The sequence below is a fragment of the Leptodactylus fuscus genome, chromosome 7 (genome assembly GCF_031893055.1).
Source record: "Leptodactylus fuscus isolate aLepFus1 chromosome 7, aLepFus1.hap2, whole genome shotgun sequence".
In the NCBI taxonomy this organism is placed as follows: Eukaryota; Metazoa; Chordata; class Amphibia; order Anura; family Leptodactylidae; genus Leptodactylus; species Leptodactylus fuscus.
The window spans coordinates 125,608,244-125,633,397 of NC_134271.1; the positions used below are offsets into that span (position 1 = coordinate 125,608,244).

Consider the following 25,154-nt stretch of genomic DNA (forward strand, 5'->3'; position numbering starts at 1 on the left):
GCTACTGCCACCGCTGGTTTTCTTCAGCGGCAGGAGCGTGGCAATCCGCAGGCCCCGGCAGCTAAGACAGTCCCCGGCATCTGCTATAATAGACCGGCGGATGCCGGGGAGTGTCTTAGCTGCCGGGGCCTGCAGTATAGTCACGCTCCTGCCGCTGAAGAAAACCAGCGGTGGCAGTAGCGCGGCAATCTGCAGGCCCCGGCAGCTAAGACACTCCCCGGCATCCGCCGGTCTGTTACAGCAGATGCCGGGGACTGTCTTAGCTGCCGGGGCCTGCAGATTGCCACGCTCCTGCCGCTGAAGAAAACCAGCGGTGGCAGTAGCGCGGCCATGCTGCAAACCCACTCCTCCACCCACATTCAGACTATAAGACGCACCCTCATTTTCCTCCGAAATTTGTGCGTCTTATAGTCCGAAAAATACGGTACATTGTCTACATGCGATCCAGGGTGTTGTGACTATTTCACAACCCCGCAAGGTGAGAGGCCATCTGGTCATTCCATCACATATATACATTGATTCAGCTCAACACATTTTACTACTACACTTAGTGCGCTCGGTGTCTCTTTTCTTCTCTACTCTAAGATCAGTGATTGCAGCTCCAGAGCATGAATTGCACCACAAGGAGAGGTAAACTTTGCACTAGAGAAAGGGTTCTTTGAAAACCCAAAAGGCGTCGTGCTATACTGCCTTTTATCTTTCACAATAAAAGAGTTGATGCTTACTTGGATCTGTCCACCCACCCTGTTATTGGCTACCAGTGAGTGCGGAGTCCCTGCTGTGGACTGAGGTCCACCCCGCTTCTCTCTAAGATCAGTGATTGGCTGAGCGGTCATTTCCTGTACGTTGAGATGGACCAGGAAGTAGAAACCAGTGATGGATCCAGGAAGTGACAGGGTTCATTGAGATGACTTGTTTTATTATTTTACACAATTCTCCAACTTTTTTCCAACCACTTCAACATATACTACATAGAAGTACATCGTCCAGACATTCCTATTGGTAGACCCTAAGGGTTGGAAGGGGGTCCAGTGTGTGGCAATGCCACCACAGGGTCTCATCTTCTTAGTCTTCATATTGAGCACATTGATTTTGACTTGTACAAGTCTTTTCTTGGCCAACGGGATTGTGTAAGATAAGACTCAGACATCTCTGTGAAAGACTCTAAATAAGCTTAGAGCTCATTGCTTCCATCCCAGAAAATGGTAAAGGAAGGGGGGGGGATCAACCATAGCCCTGTGCTCCCCCTCTCCTTCATTGTGCTCTGACGATAATTCAAGCATTAGGGGAAAATCCATTTATAAATTAAACAAAATGACTTGATATCCATCGTTCCCCAGTTCATCACGCTGTTCAAACAGCCACGAGATTGGCGTCTTGTCCCCGGCCTTCCGAGAGCCTTAGTAATTAGATCTGTGACGGATTTATCCTTTACTGATTGAAGCTTTAAATTAATTGAAGTTCCACGTTTGTGGTTTTCTATTTTTTTTCCCTTTTTCATTGCTCGATTTTTTTGCCTCCTGCTTATTCTCTTTGGATCAGTCTCTCGAGGAATGCTGGAAACCTTTTTTTTTTTTGTTGTTCACTATGTATTTCAGCACAAAAGGGACAGTATTTTGGAATTGAGAGGGGCCTCTGAGCCTCTGTTTGTTTAACTCCTTTACAAGCGGAGGTATCCTTCTTTCAGCCAAAAAGAAAAATGCCCAACTCTTGCTACATGCTCTTTGCTAGCCCTGGGACTAATTCAGACTGTATAGTATTGTTGTCAGCCTATCTAATTGAAATGAATACAAATCTTCTGTGCTATCATTCACAATGTTTTTTTTTCTTTATTTCTAAAGTGACTTTTCAGCAACTGCTACAATATTCACGAGACCTGAAATTTATTTCTCAAGCTTATTGCTCATGGAAGAATATTATAAGGGATCTGTCACCCCTCCTGACATGTCTGCTTTAGTAAATCCTTGTATTCTCCATTAAATTACAAGTTTGGAACATCTTTCGATATAACCCCGTGTTGTTCCTTTTATCTGGTATATCTATTAGAAATGGATTCATATATTGACAATTATGAGTTCTGTCAATGAGAATTATGAGCTCTGTGATATATAGGATTATATGATAGAGGAGAGAAGCTGAGGTCTGTGATATATAGGGTTATAGGATAGAGGAGAGAAGATGAGTTCTGTTATATATAGGGTTATAGGATAGAGGAGAGAAGCTGAGCTCTGTGATATATAGGGTTATATGATAGAGGAGAGAAGCTGAGCTCTGTGATATATAGGGTTATATGATAGAGGAGAGAAGCTGAGCTCTGTGATATATAGGGTTATAGTATAGAAGGAGAGAAGCTGAGCTCTGTGATATATAGGGTTATATGATAGAGGAGAGAAGCTGAGCTCTGTGATATATAGGGTTATATGATAGAGGAGAGAAGCTGAGCTCTGTGATATATAGGGTTATAGGATAGTGGAGAGAAGCTGAGCTCCGTGATATATAGGGTTATATGGCAGAGGAGAGAAGCTGAGCTCTGTGATATATAGGGTTATAGTATAGAAGGAGAGAAGCTGAGCTCTGTGATATATAGGGTTATATGATAGAGGAGAGAAGCTGAGCTCTTTGATATATAGGGTTATATGATAGAGGAGAGAAGCTGAGCTCTGTGATATATAGGGTTATAGGATAGTGGAGAGAAGCTGAGCTCCGTGATATATAGGGTTATATGGCAGAGGAGAGAAGCTGAGCTCTGTGATATATAGGGTTATAGTATAGAAGGAGAGAAGCTGAGCTCTGTGATATATAGGGTTATATGATAGAGGAGAGAAGCTGAGCTCTGTGATATATAGGGTTATATGATAGAGGAGAGAAGCTGAGCTCTGTGATATATAGGGTTATAGTATAGAAGGAGAGAAGCTGAGCTCTGTGATATATAGGGTTATATGATAGAGGAGAGAAGCTGAGCTCTGTGATATATAGGGTTATATGATAGAGGAGAGAAGCTGAGCTCTGTGATATATAGGGTTATATGATAGAGGAGAGAAGCTGAGCTCTGTGATATATAGGGTTATAGGATAGTGGAGAGAAGCTGAGCTCCGTGATATATAGGGTTATATGGCAGAGGAGAGAAGCTGAGCTCTGTGATATATAGGGTTATAGTATAGAAGGAGAGAAGCTGAGCTCTGTGATATATAGGGTTATATGATAGAGGAGAGAAGCTGAGCTCTGTGATATATAGGGTTATATGATAGAGGAGAGAAGCTGAGCTCTGTGATATATAGGGTTATAGGATAGTGGAGAGAAGCTGAGCTCCGTGATATATAGGGTTATATGGCAGAGGAGAGAAGCTGAGCTCTGTGATATATAGGGTTATAGGATAGAGGAGAGAAGCTGAGCTCTGTGATATATAGGGTTATATGATAGAGGAGAGAAGCTGAGCTCTGTGATATATAGGGTTATATGATAGAGGAGAGAAGCTGAGCTCTGTGATATATAGGGTTATAGTATAGAAGGAGAGAAGCTGAGCTCTGTGATATATAGGGTTATATGATAGAGGAGAGAAGCTGAGCTCTGTGATATATAGGGTTATAGGATAGTGGAGAGAAGCTGAGCTCCGTGATATATAGGGTTATATGGCAGAGGAGAGAAGCTGAGCTCTGTGATATATAGGGTTATAGGATAGAGGAGAGAAGCTAAGCTCCGTGATATATAGTGTTATATGATATAGGGAGAGAAGCTGAGCTCTGTGGTATATAGGGTTATATGATAGAGGAGAGAAGCTGAGCTCTGTGATATAAGACTGAGCACTTAGTTTTGGCTAGGCTTTCTTACAGAATCAGATAGAGCTGACTGCACGGGGTCCCAGCAAGCAGAGAGCCCCTTTAACTGTCTTGGAACCACTATGTGAGGTTTGCTGGAAGCTATTCCACTGTTTGGCCTATTTTCATTTGTATTGGTCATTGTCATGTTACCTGTTTGTTGGTTCCCCTAATGTAAAGTGCTAGGGATTGTGTTGGTGTTACATATAATGATTATTTTTAGAATAGAGGACAGAGTTCTACCTTATACTAACTTGAATGAGTTGGTGATAGATTCCATCAGAAGCCTCCATCTGAGCTGGTAATGTGGATAGATAGCGGTCATGTGCATGCTCTTTAGTGGCCCAGTCAGCCTTCCTAGCTCCATCTTTGGGATGAACGGGCCATCTTATTGGAAATCGCAAAAACAGTTTGTTGGGGTGCAAAATTGATGGAAAGATATAATTCATCCTTAACTAACAATTTGAGCAGGTCAAAGCTCCAGTGATATCTTGTGATAGTGTGAGTAGTGAAGGGAACCCGACACACAACATGTAGTCAGACAGACTAAGTTCCCATCTGTGCCAGGTTCTGCATTGTTCTGGTCCAGGAACAGTTACATACAGAGCCTGAAGGACCCCATACACCAGGCATGTCGAACTCAGGGTACCCCGAGGGCCACATGAGTAACAAGAGGTTGTTGCGAGGGCCGCACACAGCAGCTAATGGCTAGGGCCTAGGGGACTGATCACTAATACCATGCATCGCAAAAATCTGGCATTTCTATTGCAGGCTACATAGAGAAGCCTACAATAGAAAGTATAGAATGACAGGCTGGAGCCTCACAAGGCTCCTGGCTGCCATAAAAATGCACGCAGGCCCCGAATCTTGCTCCGGGTGCCTGCGATTGCCGGTAAAATGGCACCTCAGTTAAAGCTGGCATGCACCATTATTGTGTTGGAGTGCTGGGGGGGGGGAAAGGTGCTGGGGAAGGGGGGGGGGGCTGAGGGAGGGGGGCTTCTGGATGTCTTGCTCTTCCTTGGGCCTGAGGACTGTTTTTTCCCACCCACTTGCAATTCTTGCACTTGGGGGTTAATAGGAGCACTACAGACTGTAATGCTCCAATTAACCCCCAAGTGAAAGAATTACTGGGTGGGTGGGAAAAAAGCCCAAGGAAGGGCCAGACAGACATCAAAAAGCACCCCAACCCTTCCCCAGCACTCCAACCCCCCATCATCATAAATCTAGTATTTATCCCCTATCCGTAGGATAGGGGTTAAATACTTGAAAAATCACAATTTCTTCTGCAGAAGCTTACCTGCTTCTGCTCTTCAGCCTGCGTAGCGGTCTTGTAAGACCGCGTAGGACGCAGGCACACGTCGGGTGTGGGCCTGATTACGTGGCCACGTCACCCGGCGTGTGGGGAGGAGGGAGCGGAGCGGAGGGAGGAGGGGGCGGAGCGGAGCAGGCAGAGAGCAGGCAGGGAGACCTGCTCTCTGCGAAGGGTGAGGGGCGGCCGCTGGAGCAGTGCTGCGTCCAGCAGGGCCTCCCCAATCCACCGCTCACTTTCCTTGTACATCTGCTGCCCGCACAAAAGTCTCAAACTTTGTCTCTAAAGTTTAGAGACAAAGTTTGAGACTTTTGTGCGGGCCGCAAATATGCCTGTAATGGGCCGCATGCGGCCCGCGGGCCGTATGTTTGACATGCCTGCCATACACTATATAGTTGTCCGTTGGGGTCTGTTGTTTTTAAACTGAAAGCTATGTGGGCAGGTCTTCTTCACCCACCGATTTCAGGCAAACACTGCATAGAGTAATGCCAAAAAAAACCTACATCAGTCCATATGAATGAATAATAATACTCTGGATATCACGATAATATGAGCCATATCAGACCCAGAGTAGGGACTAGCCACCGCCACCAGCCCCAATGTACGTTTCGCCTCACTGCTGCCTGTTAGACTTGCTCCAATCCTTCTGCCTCTTCATGTAACCCCAGACAGACTGGATGATGGTGAGATCAGGGCTCTGCAGGGGACGTATCATCACTCCAGGACTCCTCCTCCAAAGAACGGGCACGACAAATATTCATGAGATTTACATTTCTCTTTTCTTCTTTCACTTTTACAAAAAAAAAACCCACTAAATTATTAACCCTTCTATTTCTGAAAGCATTCTTACTTTGAAAACTTCTTCCCATGCCTGCCTAAAACTTTTGCACCGTACTATATGCTTTAGTCTAAAACGGCTTCTCAGAGAACAATAGGATTACATTCATCTTGCACTCCAAGTGGATAATACATACATTAACTATAAGATCCCATTAATAATCCCTTGGAATATGTAACGACGGGGCATCAATGGTCAAGTCACCTTGTAGACCAGAAGTTAGGACAGAAGATCTCGCCGTCGTTTAGTCATCCTGTAACTTTAATCTTTCTTCCTCTTTATATAAAATCAGACTTTTTTTTTTAATGTCTTTCTTTACATCCTCCTTCTTACTACATCTTAGGACCCCTGAGGCCCAGAGCACACCGTGTTCATGGCTTCCATTAGAGGTATACGCTTATGATATATACTTCTGATGGATATCGCACAGTGGCTTCTGTCACGCATAGAGTCCCAATGTAAAAAAAAAATAATAATTAATACATTTTTGTGCAGTTTTCCCCATTTTTTCCTGCTATATACATTATAGGTAGTGCACAAACACAGTACACCCCTTTGTCCATTTTGCTACTTATTCTACTTTTCCTATCCCTGCCTTATTGTTATTTACCGCCATGTCTTGCGGTTATCACACTTTCCATCTTCCCCGTTGTCCTATTCGCCATCTCTCACACTTCCCATATCTCGCCTGACTCATTTACCCCTTTCTCCCCATATTATCTCCCCGTGTCTCTTCTTGCCGTCCTCTCGTACGCATTTCCATATTGTTTCCATTCTCTCTCCCCTCCTCCTTTCTTCCGCACTAGCATTCTCTCCTTCTTTCACAGTGTTGCGTACCGCTGTCTCTCGTGGCTCGCTAGCAATTCAATTACAGAGACGAGAGATAGCGAGTCTCTGGCGGAGAAAGGGCCCCGTCTGACAAGAAATATGACAGCCTACTTACAGGGTGTTTATGCAGTTAAACTCAAGCTCACCACACCTGCAATATGGTAAATGTCAGGGTTTGTGGGTTTAATGGCATGCAAACCTGTGCGGAAATCTGCATGTTTGTTTACATACAACTTGCCGCCCAGCATCTGTGTGTCATCTGTGCAGACACTGACTTGACTGGATACGCCTGGATACAGCGGGTCCTATTACCAGGATTGCAGGTTGTGTCACTGGTGTCGAAATGAGAAAGGTCTTTTTTGCCTTTTGTGTCACACAACCTTTGCACTTTGAAACAAGTACCCCTTCAAATGTCACCTATTTCTCCTACTGCCCCCATACACATGCATGCTTGGTTCGAGGAAGGAGGAGAGGATCATAAGACGTTGCCAGACACCGGTGATGGCTTATCTCTCCTGAGAATAGAAGGACGGAGTATGTAAAATTCAGCTTGTGCAATCCCTCATCTTTTAGGGAGAGATGGGACACCCCCTTGCACATTGACGATTCTCTGAGCTCTGCTTCACAATCCATTTGATGTCACATTCATTGGTCTCCTGGCCTATTCGAAGTTCAGTCCTATTCAAGTGAACCGCCTGAGCATCCATATAAATGTACGGCACTGTGCTTGATTCTTTATGAAGAGTTGCAGCGGGCACCTGAATGTTGCGGTCTCTTTAAACAGCAGGTTGGTGGGGGTCTCGGCTGATGCGTCGGACCCCTACTGATCTTCAATTAGGATCAAAAGTATGATGGATAGGGTAAGCCCCCAAGTTGTGGAAAAAAGCTGCTTATATGTTGCAAAGTCCAAAAGTCTTTTTAATAAAGACAACCTGATAAACCATCAAGACTAGTGTGCACGAAGGACTAAAGCTGCCCATAAACTTTCAATAGTTGACAAGAGGAAAACCCTGTTTGATACAGGTGACCCCAAACTTATCTGCCCCTGGGGCTTATCTATATGCTGGGTTCCGAGGGCAGACACCCCCGAACATTTAGTATATCAATATGTCATTACGGATCATAGTGATGGTACTCACAACCAACAACACTATAAAAGTCATTATAACATAATCCCCCCCACCCTTAAACCTTTCCACCATAAGGTCCCCTGTATACAGCTTGTCGATAAATGTGCGCCCTCCCTTATCAAATCCTGATAATTCCGAGTGAATAGCAAACAGCGGAGACCTTGCGAGGAGATGAACCATTTATTCTGCCTGCATGCGCACTTTTTTCTTTATCATAATTATTTCCAAGTCAGATCTCCTCCCTGATTTCCTAACGGGCCTTTCTCTCTCCGAACAACATCCCGGATCCAGAGGCCGTGATAATTCATACCCCCAAACCTCACGGGTCCTGTACCTTCTCTCTTTTTTTTTTTTTCTTCCTCTCCTTTTTTTTTATTCTGCATTTTTCCAAGGACATTTTTATTACAAAGCTGATGAAATTTGCATATTAATTTGTTCCTTTCAATTTTTCTTTTTTTTTAAGATTAGACGTGACAGGCGGGTATCAGAGCTTTCGGTAGTCAGAACGGATAAAACCATCCAAAACACATTGGGATTGCGAAGTGGAGGCAAGGGGGAGGTTAATGCACTGCTTTATCAGTTTCATTTAACCCTCTTGTTCCCTATGGAAAGTGTCGTACAGAAATGCCATCTCACCTAAGTTACTCAACTCGCTTCTTCTACACATTATTAGGATACGTGAGTGACTACGTGGTCGGGAACAGTTCTATGGCGAGAAATATATGAGATTTCCCTAATCTGACATGTATTCTGGCCTCAATGGGCAAAGGGAAAAATGGGGTTCCACCAAAATTGCTGATTTTACTTCTTCGGCACATTATTAGGTGTAGTTCACATGGGGCAAGAGGGGGTGGATTTTGATGCGGAATCCACCTCAAAATCCGCCCCCTAACAATAGAGGTCTATCTAGACCGCTAGCGTTCTCTTTTCCGCTAGTGGGTTGTTCCCACTCGCGGAAAAAAGAAGCGAGCTGCCCTTTCTTCAGGTGGATTAAGCGGTTGATACAGCCGCGGCGTCCGCCTCGCGACACCTCCTTCCAGACTAGGCCTATTCATTTGGGACTAATCCGGAGCGGAAAGCTGCGACGCGATATTTTAACGTGGAACCCCATGTGAGCTAGGCCTTAAGTATATAAGTGACTAAGTGATTTGGAGCAGTTAAATGGCGAGAAGGGTTGCCTAACGAAACTGGTTTCAGTACTTTGTGTCCCTTGAAGAGTCCATGTTATATTAACCTAGAACTTAGAATTAAAAGAGAAGTAATAAAACTATAAAAAAGTGCAGATTCCATCTTGATCCTGCTTTTTCTTGCAGTAGAAAATGGGGTGAGCCACCTTGACAGGGTCAGAAGGGATAACACAGAATTTAAAGGGATTCTACCGTTAAGGTAAGTTTTTTTGTAGTTACCACGTCGGAATAGCCTTAAGAAAGGCTATTGGTCTCCTACCTTTATTAGTTCCCTCCGGTCCGCCGTTCGGTAGAAATACCGGTTTTTACTGGTATACAAATGAGTTCTCTCGCAGCATTGGGGGCGGGCCCCAGCGCTCAAACAGCAGTAGGGGTATCCCCAATGCTGCCAGAGAACTCTCTCCAGCGACGCCTCCATCTTCAGCTGCAACCACCTATCTTTCGTCGTCTTTCATCTTGGTCCAAACTCCGACGCCTGCGCAGTCGGCTCTGCCAGAGCTGAGTGTGCATGCCAGCCAGCGGCCATTTTTGAGAGGCCGATCACTCCTGTAGTTCTACGAAGAACTACAGGAGCGTACTGCGCATGCGCGCAAGAGTGGCCTCCCAAAAATGCCAGCCGGCCGGCGTGTTCACTCAGCTCTGCTTGTGTCTCACTGGCAGAGCCGACTGCGCAGGCATCGGAGTTTGGACCGAGACGGAATACGACAAAAGAAGAGGCGGTTGCATCTGAAGATGGAGGCGTCGCTGGAGAGCGTTCTCTGGCAGCATTGGGGACGCCCCCACTGCTGTTTGAGCGCTGGTGCCCACTCCCAATGCTGCGAGAGAACTCATTTGCATACCGGTAAAACCCGGTATTTCTATTGAACGGCGGACCGGAGGTGGCTGATAAAGGTAGGAGACGAATAGCCTTTCTTAAAGCTATTCCGACGTGGTAACTACAAAAAAACTTACTTTAATGGTAGAATCCCTTTAAAGCATCTTCTTACAGTTTACATATACAGGTAGATATGTTATAGATAAGTAAATAAGGGCAATAACCCTGAAATACAGATCTGTGGATGAGTCTGTCTTCCTTATGGAAGGAGTACGTGAAAGACAAGAACCAGAGGTCCATGGTAGGAAGGAGACCCGCGCTCACTGTTGATGAAACAATACAAGAACCGGAATATCCAATTCTGGACTATTTATTGAAGAGGGTAAAACAGCAGCACAACGCGTTTCAGGCCAAACCGGGCCCTTTTTCAAGTGCAAATATGCAGGTCATGTCGGGCCAAACTATTATTTATAGAAGGGATGTTCTCTTATTTCTGTATTCCCAGGAAATGTCTGTAGGTATCAGAAAACCAGGCATTGATCTATAAGGATCTACCTTCCAAAAGGTGGCGCTAGAGTGAGTTTTCCCTTTTCCATCCAGGAGAACTTATTTGCTATTCCTTTCTAAGTAAAATAAGTAATAAGTAGCTTTCCAGTGAGGGTAAATTCACACAGAATTTGCGGCTGAACAATCTGCTGTAAGATACAGAACAAGGTAAGTGGATGACATTTAACAAATCTCATCCACATGTAACAGAACATTTATGTGTGAAAATTGACCTGGAGCCTGGTTTCGAAATGCGTCAATTTCTCTTGCAGAAAGAGCAGGGATTTTTTGTGGGGTTTACCTATTGATGTGAATGGGGATGAAGACTTCTGCAGTCAGATCCTAGTTTGGATCATCATTTTTTATAAAAAGCCGTATATTTACCTTACCCGTCTTCTGGGGCTTCTCTGGTAACACGTACCTGGCCCCACACCAGTCTCTAGATTCCAGATTGTGAACGTCTGACTCCTGAAACCCCATGATCGCGTGAAATGAGAGGTGTTTTTCCACGGTGTGACCGCATTCAGGTTGAATTTAGACCCGTCATTGGGTAGAGAGTCAATGGATGGGAGTATGGGCTTGTCCATGCACCAAGTTCTTGTGACCGGTGCAGGTGTCAGCGGTCAGAACCCCGCCAATCTTTTGTGGCATAACCCCAATAATGATTGGTAAATGGGGATTCTACAACAAAAGACACATAATTTGGTGCAGAAATTTTCCATACCAACTCGTTATGTGTGAACTTGCATGAATAATGAGTTACAGCCTGTATTATACTCCAGAGATATAATATTAACAATTGTAGGCTTCAGAACACAACTAAAAAATAGAGATGAGCGAACACTAAAATGTTCGAGGTTCGAAATTCGATTCGAACAGCCGCTCACTGTTCGAGTGTTCGAATGGGTTTCGAACCCCATTATAGTCTATGGGGAACATAAACTCGTTAAGGGGGAAACCCAAATTCGTGTCTGGAGGGTCACCAAGTCCACTATGACACCCCAGGAAATGATACCAACACCCTGGAATGACACTGGGACAGCAGGGGAAGCATGTCTGGGGGCATAAAAGTCACTTTATTTCATGGAAATCCCTGTCAGTTTGCGATTTTCGCAAGCTAACTTTTCCCCATAGAAATGCATTGGCCAGTGCTGATTGGCCAGAGTACGGAACTCGACCAATCAGCGCTGGCTCTGCTGGAGGAGGCGGAGTCTAAGATAGCTCCACACCAGTCTCCATTCAGGTCCGACCTTAGACTCCGCCTCCTCCGGCAGAGCCAGCGCTGATTGGCCGAAGGCTGGCCAATGCATTCCTATGCGAATGCAGACTTAGCAGTGCTGAGTCAGTTTTGCTCAACTACACATCTGATGCACACTCGGCACTGCTACATCAGATGTAGCAATCTGATGTAGCAGAGCCGAGGGTGCACTAGAACCCCTGTGCAAACTCAGTTCACGCTAATAGAATGCATTGGCCAGCGCTGATTGGCCAATGCATTCTATTAGCCCGATGAAGTAGAGCTGAATGTGTGTGCTAAGCACACACATTCAGCACTGCTTCATCAAGCCAATACAATGCATTAGCCAGTGCTGATTGGCCAGAGTACGGAATTCGGCCAATCAGCGCTGGCCAATGCATTCTATTAGCCCGATGAAGTAGAGCTGAATGTGTGTGCTAAGCACACACATTCAGCACTGCTTCATCAAGCCAATACAATGCATTAGCCAGTGCTGATTGGCCAGAGTACGGAATTCGGCCAATCAGCGCTGGCTCTGCTGGAGGAGGCGGAGTCTAAGATCGCTCCACACCAGTCTCCATTCAGGTCCGACCTTAGACTCCGCCTCCTCCGGCAGAGCCAGCGCTGATTGGCCGAAGGCTGGCCAATGCATTCCTATGCGAATGCAGACTTAGCAGTGCTGAGTCAGTTTTGCTCAACTACACATCTGATGCACACTCGGCACTGCTACATCAGATGTAGCAATCTGATGTAGCAGAGCCGAGGGTGCACTAGAACCCCTGTGCAAACTCAGTTCACGCTAATAGAATGCATTGGCCAGCGCTGATTGGCCAATGCATTCTATTAGCCCGATGAAGTAGAGCTGAATGTGTGTGCTAAGCACACACATTCAGCACTGCTTCATCAAGCCAATACAATGCATTAGCCAGTGCTGATTGGCCAGAGTACGGAATTCGGCCAATCAGCGCTGGCTCTGCTGGAGGAGGCGGAGTCTAAGGTCGGACCTGAATGGAGACTGGTGTGGAGCGATCTTAGACTCCGCCTCCTCCAGCAGAGCCAGCGCTGATTGGCCGAATTCCGTACTCTGGCCAATCAGCACTGGCTAATGCATTGTATTGGCGTGATGAAGCAGTGCTGAATGTGTGTGCTTAGCACACACATTCAGCTCTACTTCATCGGGCTAATAGAATGCATTGGCCAGCGCTGATTGGCCGAATTCCGTACTCTGGCCAATCAGTGCTGGCCAATGCATTCTATTAGCTTGATGAAGCAGAGTGTGCACAAGGGTTCAAGCGCACCCTCGGCTCTGATGTAGCAGAGCCGAGGCTGCACAAGGGTTCAAGCGCACCCTCGGCTCTGATGTAGGAGAGCCGAGGGTGCACTTGAACCCTTGTGCAGCCTCGGCTCTGCTACATCAGAGCCGAGGGTGCGCTTGAACCCTTGTGCACACTCTGCTTCATCAAGCTAATAGAATGCATTGGCCAGCGCTGATTGGCCAATGTATTCTATTAGCCTGATGAAGTAGAGCTGAATGTGTGTGCTAAGCACACACATTCAGCTCTACTTCATCGGGCTAATAGAATGCATTGGCCAGCGCTGATTGGCCAGAGTACGGAACTCGACCAATCAGCGCTGGCTCTGCTGGAGGAGGCGGAGTCTAAGATCGCTCCACACCAGTCTCCATTCAGGTCCGACCTTAGACTCCGCCTCCTCCAGCAGAGCCAGCGCTGATTGGCCGAATTCCGTACTCTGGCCAATCAGCACTGGCTAATGCATTGTATTGGCGTGATGAAGCAGTGCTGAATGTGTGTGCTTAGCACACACATTCAGCTCTACTTCATCGGGCTAATAGAATGCATTGGCCAATCAGCGCTGGCCAATGCATTCTATTAGCGTGAACTGAGTTTGCACAGGGGTTCTAGTGCACCCTCGGCTCTGCTACATCAGATTGCTACATCTGATGTAGCAGTGCCGAGTGTGCATCAGATGTGTAGTTGAGCAAAACTGACTCAGCACTGCTAAGTCTCTGCATTCGCATAGGAATGCATTGGCCAGCCTTCGGCCAATCAGCGCTGGCTCTGCCGGAGGAGGCGGAGTCTAAGGTCGGACCTGAATGGAGACTGGTGTGGAGCGATCTTAGACTCCGCCTCCTCCAGCAGAGCCAGCGCTGATTGGTCGAGTTCCGTACTCTGGCCAATCAGCGCTGGCCAATGCATTCTATTAGCCCGATGAAGTAGAGCTGAATGTGTGTGCTTAGCACACACATTCAGCTCTACTTCATCAGGCTAATAGAATACATTGGCCAATCAGCGCTGGCCAATGCATTCTATTAGCTTGATGAAGCAGAGTGTGCACAAGGGTTCAAGCGCACCCTCGGCTCTGATGTAGCAGAGCTGAGGGTGCACAAGGGTTCAAGTGCACCCTCGGCTCTCCTACATCAGAGCCGAGGGTGCGCTTGAACCCTTGTGCAGCCTCGGCTCTGCTACATCAGAGCCGAGGGTGCGCTTGAACCCTTGTGCACACTCTGCTTCATCAAGCTAATAGAATGCATTGGCCAGCACTGATTGGCCAGAGTACGGAATTCGGCCAATCAGCGCTGGCCAATGCATCCCTATGGGAAAAAGTTTATCTCACAAAAATCACAATTACACACCCGATAGAGCCCCAAAAAGTTATTTTTAATAACATTCCCCCCTAAATAAAGGTTATCCCTAGCTATCCCTGCCTGTACAGCTATCCCTGTCTCATAGTCACAAAGTTCACATTCTCATATGACCCGGATTTGAAATCCACTATTCGTCTAAAATGGAGGTCACCTGATTTCGGCAGCCAATGACTTTTTCCAATTTTTTTCAATGCCCCCCGTGTCGTAGTTCCTGTCCCACCTCCCCTGCGCTGTTATTGGTGCAAAAAAGGCGCCAGGGAAGGTGGGAGGGGAATCGAATTTTGGCGCACTTTACCACGTGGTGTTCGATTCGATTCGAACATGGCGAACACCCTGATATCCGATCGAACATGTGTTCGATAGAACACTGTTCGCTCATCTCTACTAAAAAACGCATCACATTTGCTGGTACTGTAAAACGCAGCAATTTTTTCTGCTGCGTTTCCGAAACGTGGGGCCATAGCTATAAAACCGTTTTGTGTCTGTCAGAGGGGTCTTCCTGATATCGCAACCACATCTCTAGGTTAATCGCCAGTGGTATAGGTCAATAGAGGGGTTAAGGTCTCTCATTAGGGGGAGACTGGTTCAGGGACTTATTCGACCCTGCACGACCTGCTAAGAATTCTGGGTAAGGAATATACAAATAAGACGTCATTGGTGAAAAAGAGGAATTTTTTCCTAGCGCCACCTATGGGATTTATTTGCCCTTGTCTCTGCCACGGTTTTGCATTCAGTGGGCATAATCGATATGTGGCCACGTGCCATGGTACGCCAATAAATCCACACCGAAATAGGGCAGAAAACTTGGTCACTGCCGTCCGTAGAAAACAATGGAAGACAGGTAGAGGGGTTTGGAGAAGATTTTGAGGTGCAAAACGCTTCAAGATCTGCCCAAAAAAACATACCCTTATTCTAGTAGAGGGGATCTCGAGCACAAGATCCTCTATGTTTATATCAACTAATAGGACATATAGACCTGAGTTTCTGGGATGGAATAAGCGCTTTTACAAATGACAGTTGTTTTATATCATGAAATCCCAAATAGAAGAAATGTTTGTGAGCTTAAGACATCGCACAGTTATTACAGCGCGCAGCTCTGAATGAGAGTCCAGGATCACGCAGGCTTAAGGGAGTGGAGAAGATGCAGGAATGTACAATGACTGCTATGTCAGGCAGAAGAATGAATTCGGAAGGAGGGAAAATGACAAGTTCGGGTTTATTCATGTTCAGTCCTAACAGCGAGAAGACGTAGGATGAGACTGTTAACAACCCAGACAGGAACGCAGTCATGTAGAGACTAAGAACTTCTGGATACGCTGGACGATAAGAGGATAAAAACAAATGAAAAATAATGATTGAAAGTTAGAAGCTTATATTATATTAGGCAGCATACACAACCATATGCGCGTAGCCGAGCAGTCATTGAATGGCACATGGGTGACATCTGAGTGCCACCCGTGCCTCCGCAGCCCCATTCAGTCAGGCCAACAAAATGGACAGGAATAGGACCTGTTCTGAGTTTTGCTCACAGCCCCATATCCTGGACCGTGTGTATGGGACCATAGAAAAGAATGGGTCAGAATGCTAGTCATGAAAAACAAGGCTAACACACTGCCTCACAAGGTGTTCACACTACCGTTGCTCATGTCCGTTGCTGTCTTCCGTCATTGGATGACAGCAACGGACATTAAACTGTAGCAGAGATTGGTCACGGACTGATCCTGTGTCCGTTCCCATTGACCCTAAAGTAAACAACATGTCTATGGACGGCTTGCTTAGAAGGTTCCCCACTATATAAAGAACAGTTCTCCCAGCCAATCAATTTTAGCTTGCATATATCTTCATAGTTGACAACTATTCTGCATTTGGCAAGGCAGTGTAAAATTTTGGAAACAACCCTAGCAAATTTGGGTACGTTAAAGCCTGAAAAAAGGGGTGTGGCTTATGATGCGGCCGTTTCGATGTTATTGCATCTCGTCAGCTCGATGTAGAGAAGACTAACCTGGTAGAGGTGAGAGGCTTAGACAGGGTAAGGGGGGGTATTGTCACTCCTTGGGGAGAGACTACCATATAGGTATGTGGAGACTTATCATGTCACACTACAGACATCTGAAGGACAGGCCATTGATAGGTAAGCCCCAGTAAACCCCTTTAAGTCTATATTCTTTACCTCAGAAATGTCTGCGTCTGAGAATCTGTTCCATGTATCTGAACGCGGTTATTTCTACAAGCTGCATTCAGATGAATGGGACAGCACAATTTTTTGCAACAAATCTGCCACATGTGTCTATACCCTATCCCATAGTGCACATAGCCTTCTCACACCACTTTATCATATTCATTAGGTACATGCCATCCATTATTAGCGGCCTTGGCGCTGACACAGGGACAATTCCTGTTTTGAAATATTGAATACATTTCCCCGCTCACGCTGTGTGTATGGTGTGTGTGTGTGTGTAAAAGGGTGTTAGAGGGCGCAACAGCGAAACAGCCCCCCTCCTCCGCTCAGCCGTCTTTCACAATCCATCTCTCTCCTCTCATAGCTGCGAGGCCTCATTGGGGATACATACATTAAGCCCTTTAAATCGTTTATAATAAATCTTTGTCTAAGGCTCATTTTGACAGTCTCTCTCTCTTCCCCTCTCGCTCTCTCTCTTTATCTGACCCTTTTTAAAAGAGCTCCTTTTAAAAGAGAATCCTCAATAGTCTGTTAATCCACTGGGTGTACTGACAGAGAGAGAGCAGACAGAGAGAGACAAGAAAGGCAAAAAGATACAGCCCCAGGAAATATACACACACAACGCAGTGCATTTACACAGAGCCGGCGCATGCAGACTGCTTATTAACCTATTTCCTGCCACCATGGCTTAGCGCTACCTTTACTGTCACTTGCCCGGCTTTACTTAAAAATCTTCGTTCTCCATAGACCTCTTTGGTAGAAAGTATTAAGACTTTTATGTGGATATCATTCTGATGGATGCATTAATGCCGCCTATGTAGAACTCACACAGAGGGGCAGATTTATTAATAATGCCAAGGTAAACGTAGTAGAAGATAGACTGGACTACTATTGATAGAAATGTTAGACTTTCTTCCACCACCCTACACCACCACCTCACATATTTTACCATTTTTATATACCCACTCCACAAAGTTGTAAAAATTGTCACAGTCTCACTTCAGTTGGAGAATAGGCATTAGAGACTATACTGCTATACACTGCACACAGTGAGTAGAGGAGAAGCTGCTTCCTAACCTTCTCTCTTTAACTGAGAAACAGCCCCAGGACAGTGCAGGACTTCCAGGGCGCAATTCCTGGTTTCACTTTCATGCCTGCAAATTGAGTTGCTGGCCAACTCCTTCCTACTGTATATAGGAAGTGGCTGGGTGGAGGGGGGTCACTATTCTAGGTGGAATACATTTGGAGATATAGGTATTTAAAATGACTCCCTCCAGCTTTAGCTTCCTCCTGTATTCTCAATACCACAAATTATTATCACATTGCAGGATGACAATGCAAGTTTGATCCTAAGGAATGTAACATATATATGTAGTGAAGTAGTGATCTGTACTGATGTGAATAAAGAAATAATGCTAAACCCATGCCTCTCCATCAATCTCTCTCAGCTTCTGCTCACACCTCCCTCTCCCCTCTCCATAGACTTCCATAGGCATGTGTACTCTAAAACATGTGGCCTACAGTTCAGAGATGTCAGAGTCAGTTTACCAGGGAGGCAGAACAGGAAAACAGACGAAGGGTCTGGTCACACTACTGTTATTATAGTCTGTCCTAGGATGACAGCAACGGAGGTTAACAGTAGTAAAGTAACAGGCACATACAGAGTCGCTTCCTTCTGCATCCATTCCCATTGACTGTAATGTAAAAAACAGGATGGACGCCTTCTTCTGTTATGTTTGTTATCTTTAGTAAAGGAAGAAGAAGTCTTGCATACATTATAGTCAGTGGGATCAGACACCGATGTAGGGATCTCAAGATATGTCCATAACTCTGCTAACGTTTTCTATATGGGCAGGGGTGAACCTTCCCTTTTTGCCGCCTGAGGCAAACGACAGACGACAGAAAGCCACCCCCCCCACACCCCGGAGGAGGGGGCGGAGCAAAGGGGCGGGACGAAGGGGGCAGGGCTTAGCGGCATTCACAGGCAGGGAGAGGACCTGCTCTCTGCCTGAGCGTGAGGGTAGGCCTGCTGGAGCAGCGCTGCTCCAGCGGCCTCCCCAATCCACTGCTCGGTGCTAAACCAGTCCAGGACAGCTTGTCCTGGACTGGCTTAGGTAAGCAAAAATGACGCCCTCCCTGGGGCCCTGGCATAGCGCCGCCTGAAGCACTCGCTTCAGGTCGCCTCATGGGAGGTACGGCGCTGTACATGGGGGTGAATGCAGACGGATGGGAGTGAACATGACAGATGAGAGCAACGGACATTAAGTACCAGTAGTGTGAACCCACCCTGTGTACATGAACTTGGTGTCTGGTATAAACAGCATGGAGAGCATCCATCCATCCCATAACTTCACAGACCCAGTCACTTCATTTAGTCATCCCAGGCCACAAAACAGACAGGTATCGGACCTGCGCCAGATTACTGCCACCTGATAATATACAGGTGTGTGTATGGAGCCATAGAGACAAATATGCTAGCCTTATGCTAGCCTAGTCAGTGTGCTAGCCTTAAAAAATAAAGCCAAGGAGGGAGAGAAAGGAGAATTTTTCTGTTAAAAAGCTTTGTCCTCTAGTATTTTTTCTTATTAGGGTGCGTTCACACGATGTAACGTGGAGCGTGATCTGGCACGTATACACGTGCCGGCAGATTACGCGCTCAAAATGCTCCCATTCATTTCAATGGGAGTTAGGAACGTATACGCCGCAAAATCACGGGCGCAAAATAACGCGGCATATACGCTCCTGACTCCCATTGAAATGAATGGGAGCATTTTGAGCGCGTAATCTGCCAGCATGTGTATACGTGCCAGAATACGCTCCACGTTACATCATGTGAACGCACCCTAATTCTGCGTCATGCTGTTCCTCTGTGGCTAGGTGGCTAGAAATTTATGAAGAAATTGACCATTGGGGTCACAGTCCGATCCGCGCTGACTATGGCTGGGCAGGGACAAGGGGATTGGTACCAGAGATCTTCTCCTCCATAAGCTATGCCTGAGCGTTACGAGGAATATCTGTAGCCTGACAGCTCGCTCGCAGTGTATGGCCAGCAGACACTTCACTCATCTACAATGTCTGATGTTCAGAGATTCCACACGACGTATTTGATGGCTGCTTGTCGGAGCATTGGCTTCTTGCATTTTTGCCCCTTGTTTTCATATGAAGAAGTGCTAGGGTGAAACAAGAAGGCAATAACTGAACTGTGTTACCTTTACCTAGCGCTTTTTTCTGTTTAGATCTTGTGTTCCGGATCAAGATGTTCACAGGTTATTTCTCTCAATACGTTCCATCAAAGAGACGTAATCTCAGCCGCCAATAAAAGCCTCGCCGTATAAATTCACACGCCGCAGATAACCGCAGTCACTTCAGTGTGCCGACCTGTGATCCGTGCACTCGAGTCAAAGGCGGGCCTGACACCTGATACTGAACAGATTTTCCTCTTGCACTAGTGAGGACGTGCAATGTTTTCCCGATCTCTTCTGGCCCGCCCCACCGTGAGGCTCCTGTGATCCCGTTCTCTGGTGAAGCTGAGCATCGGATCCTAGAACCAGCTGGATCTGAAGCCGACACTCCAGTTTTTGATCTCGAAGCTTTTGATTAGAACTAATGAGCTTGTTTCATTCAAAATGGGAGCCCTGTGATAAAAGAAATAGGTTTGATTCCACCGGATTAGAGAGGAGAATTATCTGGCGTAGTGATGGATACTTAACCCCAACTCGTGGCATTGATGCTTGTTCTCCATTAACCTCTTCCATGCTAGAATAAAAAATCTTCACTCTCAGGAAGAGATATAGCAAAGAGTATAATAGTCGTGTCATGACGCGTTTCAGTTTTAGAAACATGGTCTGCGTAAAGCGCAATTCTTGGATCATTTTTAATAGTAGGGACAGCTTATAAACTATGTCCACACGTAGCAAAGATGCTGTGGATTTTCATTCTGGATTTGCTTGAAAAAAATCTGCAGCGAAATACAGTTGCAGCAAAGTATCGGTCACCAAAATGCGGCATGTGAACCCAGATAGATAGGTTAGGGTCATCCGTATCAAACAGTATTTTGCCCTTGAGAATCAGTACTGAGATCACTATGTTTATCAATATGCAAATCAGCTCTTTAACGTAATGAGGGCAGGGCCATTGCTTCAAAAATGTAAGTGGTAACGCCCTTATTGCTCCAAAGAGCTCATCGTTTGCATATTGACAAAAATGGTGATATCTTGGCAACAGATTCACAAGGGCAAAACCCTAACCCATCTATCGGGGGGTTGGTTGATATGCTGTGTGTTACGAAGATGTAGCCATGTGTAAATTGACCATGTGAAACAACAAAAAAATCCAGAACCGGTTTTCTCAATTTTGTGTAAACATGTCCTAATTAGAGATGAGCGAACACTGTTCGGATCAGCCGTTCTGAACAGCACGCTCCCATAGAAATGAATGGAAGCACCTGGCACGTACACTTTGCCGGCGGCCGGTCGCCGTGCCAGGTGCTTCCATTCATTTCTATGGGAGCGTGCTGTTCGGAACGGCTGATCTGAACAGTGTTCGCTCATCTCTAGTCCTAATTCTAAGGGTAAGTTCACACAGGTTTTTTTGGTCAGGATCTTGAGGCCGTATTCGCCTCAAAATCCTGACCAAAAAGACGGCTCCCATTGAAATCAATGGGAGTTGGTCAGATGTTTTTTCCGCCTCGCGATTCGGTCTGAAGACACTCCCTCCTCCCGACTAGTCCCATTCATTGGGCCGAATCCGGAGCGGAGTGCGCGACTGGATGCTGGTGCAGTTCACCGGCATTCACTCGCGGCTGCCCATATTTTTGATCGGAACCTGAGACGGCCTCCGCCTCAGGTTCCGGTCCAAAATACCCCGTGTGAACTTACCCTAAATGTATCTGATCATTTTAAGCTTCTGATGTTACTCAAAGTAGACCCCATCAAGTTGAATAACTGAAGGGGTGCCGAAGACGCAGTCGCACCCCGGCCCTTTAGGGGTCCTTAAGGTGTCTTTTCACAATATGAGACCAGTACTATAAGCAATACACAATTATTAAAGGGGTTGTCCAGGATCTGATCATTTTTGATACTGATGACTTATCCACAGGATAGCTCATCAGTATCAGGTTGGTTGGGGTCCATCACCTGAACCCTAAACCAATCAGTTGATGCGGCCACTGGCAGCCATATACTAAGTATAAGGCCAAAAGCAGCCTTGCTCCTATTGAAGTGAACGGGATTGGGACTGTAGTTAAAGGCGCCATTGTTTCACTGTACACCGTTATACCACTGATGTCATATTTCCCTATGGACAGACCACTTTTTATAATTTTTGCGCTTGGTAACACCTACACTTTTTCTTTTCTAGTGGAGTCCTCCAGCCCCGGGATCCTCCCTCAGGACAACTCTCTAGAAAGGTCTTTCTTCATTCGGATGAAGTCAACGCTGACCAAGAGAGGCGTGCATATCAAATCCTCGGGGTACAAGGTAAGTCCCGCAGGTCGGATAAAAAGGAGGCAGCTTTTTGGGTAACTTTTTGTAATTACTCTGCAGTTTGGTGACATCATCAGATGTGAATGACAATAACAGAAGGTATAATATGTTTTCTCTAATGCATTAGTGATATACTACCGTATGGTCGTAGCGACTGTGGTGTTGCGTTAATGCGTAGGACTGTTATCACACTCTATTGTAGTAGCTTCTGTTGCTTTGATCCGGTTGTCTCTTTTCCATTTCGAGTGCCTATGTGTGTTTTGTTGTGTTCGGTCTCTTTCCATTATACCGTCTCACTTTCTCCCAAATTATAAGGAAGGTCATACCTATCGCAAGATAAAGAAGCCACTCTATCTGTCACATGTAATTCTCTGCATAGGATTTTTTCTTCACATAGGGAGATTGAAGGGGACAGCGAAAAAAAATAAAACCCTTCCCAGCCTTTGTCCCGCACCCCCTTCCTCTGCCCTGCTCCCTCTGTCCTCCCTCTTCTTTGCTTTTCAACTTCAAGGCCTTCATGTTGCTTCCAAATTGTGTCTGGGAGAGAATTCCCCCCCAGGCTGCCTACAATCTAAAGGTGTCTTTGAAGAGCCTCAGTGTATAAAGAATCAGGATGGTTCCTCTCTCCTGAGGCGGGAGACGAAAAAAAAAAAAAAAGAGCGAAGCACAATCGTACTTGTGTCTGCGCGGAACAAACCTGGCATCGCTGCTGCGGGAAAACAAACTGGGCATCCTATGGGCATTGCCAGAAAGTGATTAAGAGAGGAAGGTTATAGTCACTGACTATGTAGTTAGTAAGGATGACCATGGACGTTCAATAGCTGGTAACCAACCGGCAGCTATTTCTTATGGACTTCCCCAAACATGCGCACGCTCGGCTCGGACAAGTTTGCATGTATTTTCTTAGCAGATTCAGACATATTGAAATTCATCATGCCCAATCCTTTCTTCCCCAAACATATGCAAAAAAAAAAAAAATGGAGGATGGCCATGTTATAGATATTAAATGGACAGCTGATCCTGGCGAAAGGGACCAAGTAGTCCAATATAAATGGCCATATTTAATTGCATCAGACTGATTTTCTTGGGGCCCACCAGAGCAAATGATTCTGGGGTCAAACCCCACTCTCTATCTATAGATCATGGTATATTCTTTGCACACACAGGACATATCATCCATGAGTAAGATATCTGCAGTAAACCCTAATGGCAAGTCGTTGGGTCCAAATGGGTTTGCGCCCTACCAGACCTATGTGGCCTATTTTTGTGACAGAATATGGATCCTCTGGTTCTCCGGTGGGTCAGTCCTACCCTAGGTGTCTACTGTCTAAGGCCCTTTTGGGTATCAAGACCCAGTTTGGGTATCAAGTCTCACTCAAAGTGTTTTTCTTCCACCATGAAAGTCAATGTCGGACATATTCAACTACATAGGCATACAGACATATCTGGAGCGTACATACCCTGGCACACATCAAACATGCATGCCAGGCGTACCCTCACGTGATATAAGGAGAGTCTTAGATATTGGGATTTTGCTGGGTCTCGCTTTCTGGTACTTACATAGCCTTCAGTAGATGTATACCATAACTACTACCCTTGGGACTAAATGCAGCAGTAGATAAGTTGACATTTAAGAAATTAACCCATAAAGACAACCCCTTTCCATATACTCTATTCGGACAAATGGACCCCACTTTGGCAGGCTCGAGCCATCTTCATACGACAAGGAGGACTACTTAGCTATATGGCAGACATATAACACTATATTTCGGCTGCAGATGAAATTCCCTTTTGGCTGTGGCTTACTGTGACAAAAACATGGGACTTGGGGCAAGAAGCCAATTGCCTCGGGTCCACATCTTGTCTATTGCCTATTTCATATCTACCCCCAACAACAGAAGTCACGCGCTTGCCAGTGTGTATCTGGGCTTGTGTGATGTTGACTCCCGATGGCCATACATTAACCATTTCCTCTCCAGAACAGTATAGAGATCTTACCGGCCGTCGAGCAGTTAACCACGAATATCAGTTAAGGTCATAGGAAGGGGAGCTTGCGCCTGACGTTGTGTGTACCTCCGCTCCCCCCCGCCTTCAGTGTCATATTAGATTTAGCTGCTGAAATATATAAAAGTACCACAGGAGTCTCTGATGTGTTTCTTGCCACGAGCAATCCAGCAGCAAAACTCCCCACATGTGTCAGAGAGGAATCTACTTACTGTATTCTGCTCGTCTTTGGATTATTTGGTCTGCGGCACCCTGCCTCCCACTGACCAGACCTTCTTTTTTTTTTTTCTTCTTTACATCCTTATTTTCAGATTTTTTTTTTACTTATGGCTCTGGCTTTTGTTTTTATTTCTAGCAGTTTTGCTTCTTTCTACTTTATTTCTCGTATTTGTCTTCTCCTGCCCCCGTCTGCTTTCACCCCAGCCTTTATGATATGAAGCTTTATGTTCTTACCTTTCTTTATTTTAACTTTTACCGCTCGGGTTTCTTTCATGTTTGTGCATTTTTTTTTATTTGTCTGTTTTTCTGCACTGAAAAGCGAGCTTGTAAAAAATTTCAGTTTGCCATAAAAATACTCCTAAAATACTATCCCATGCTTTGCCAACGCTTCAGTCAGCAGCCGTCTTCCGGATTATAAGGGAGTATCTGTCAGGTTTGACAGGAAGAATAGAGCAATTTTTTTCTGCAGAGCTCCCTGAATGTCTTATAAAACAATGGTGGCCATTGAATGCTATTGGTGTCCAGCGTATGATGAATCTGCAGCTATGTTTGTTCTTTGGTCCTATGATGGAACAGGAGTATGGAAAGTTTGATAGAAGTGTGAACAGAGCCTTAGGCTGAGGCCCCACGTTGCAGAAAAGAAGCTTTTTTTGCTGCAGATTTTGCTACGGTTTTTTGAGCCAATGCCAAGAATGGATTCAGCGGACGGTAGAAGTATAAGATCCTCTTTTTTGTAGCCGTTCTTGGCTTTGGCTCAAAAAAACTGCAGCAAAATCTGCAACAAAAAAACCTGCATTTCCACAACATGGGGCCTTAGCCTTAAGGGGTTTTCTAGGACTTATATTGAAGACATGTCCTTAGATTTTCAACAATATGTGAGCGGTGGCGTCTGACATCCAG

General features: G+C 45.7%; 1 protein-coding gene across 6 annotated transcripts in view; it reads left to right on the forward strand.

Moving 5' to 3' along the window:
- NPAS3 (neuronal PAS domain protein 3) overlaps nt 1–25,154 on the forward strand; it is a 344,072-nt gene that overhangs the window by 289,069 nt on the left and 29,849 nt on the right. For all 6 annotated transcript variants that reach the window (XM_075282962.1, XM_075282963.1, XM_075282965.1 and 3 more), the window contains one exon: nt 21,907–22,025. In XM_075282962.1, coding sequence (XP_075139063.1) covers nt 21,907–22,025 — 119 coding nt within the window. The remainder of the gene's footprint in view (nt 1–21,906; nt 22,026–25,154) is intronic.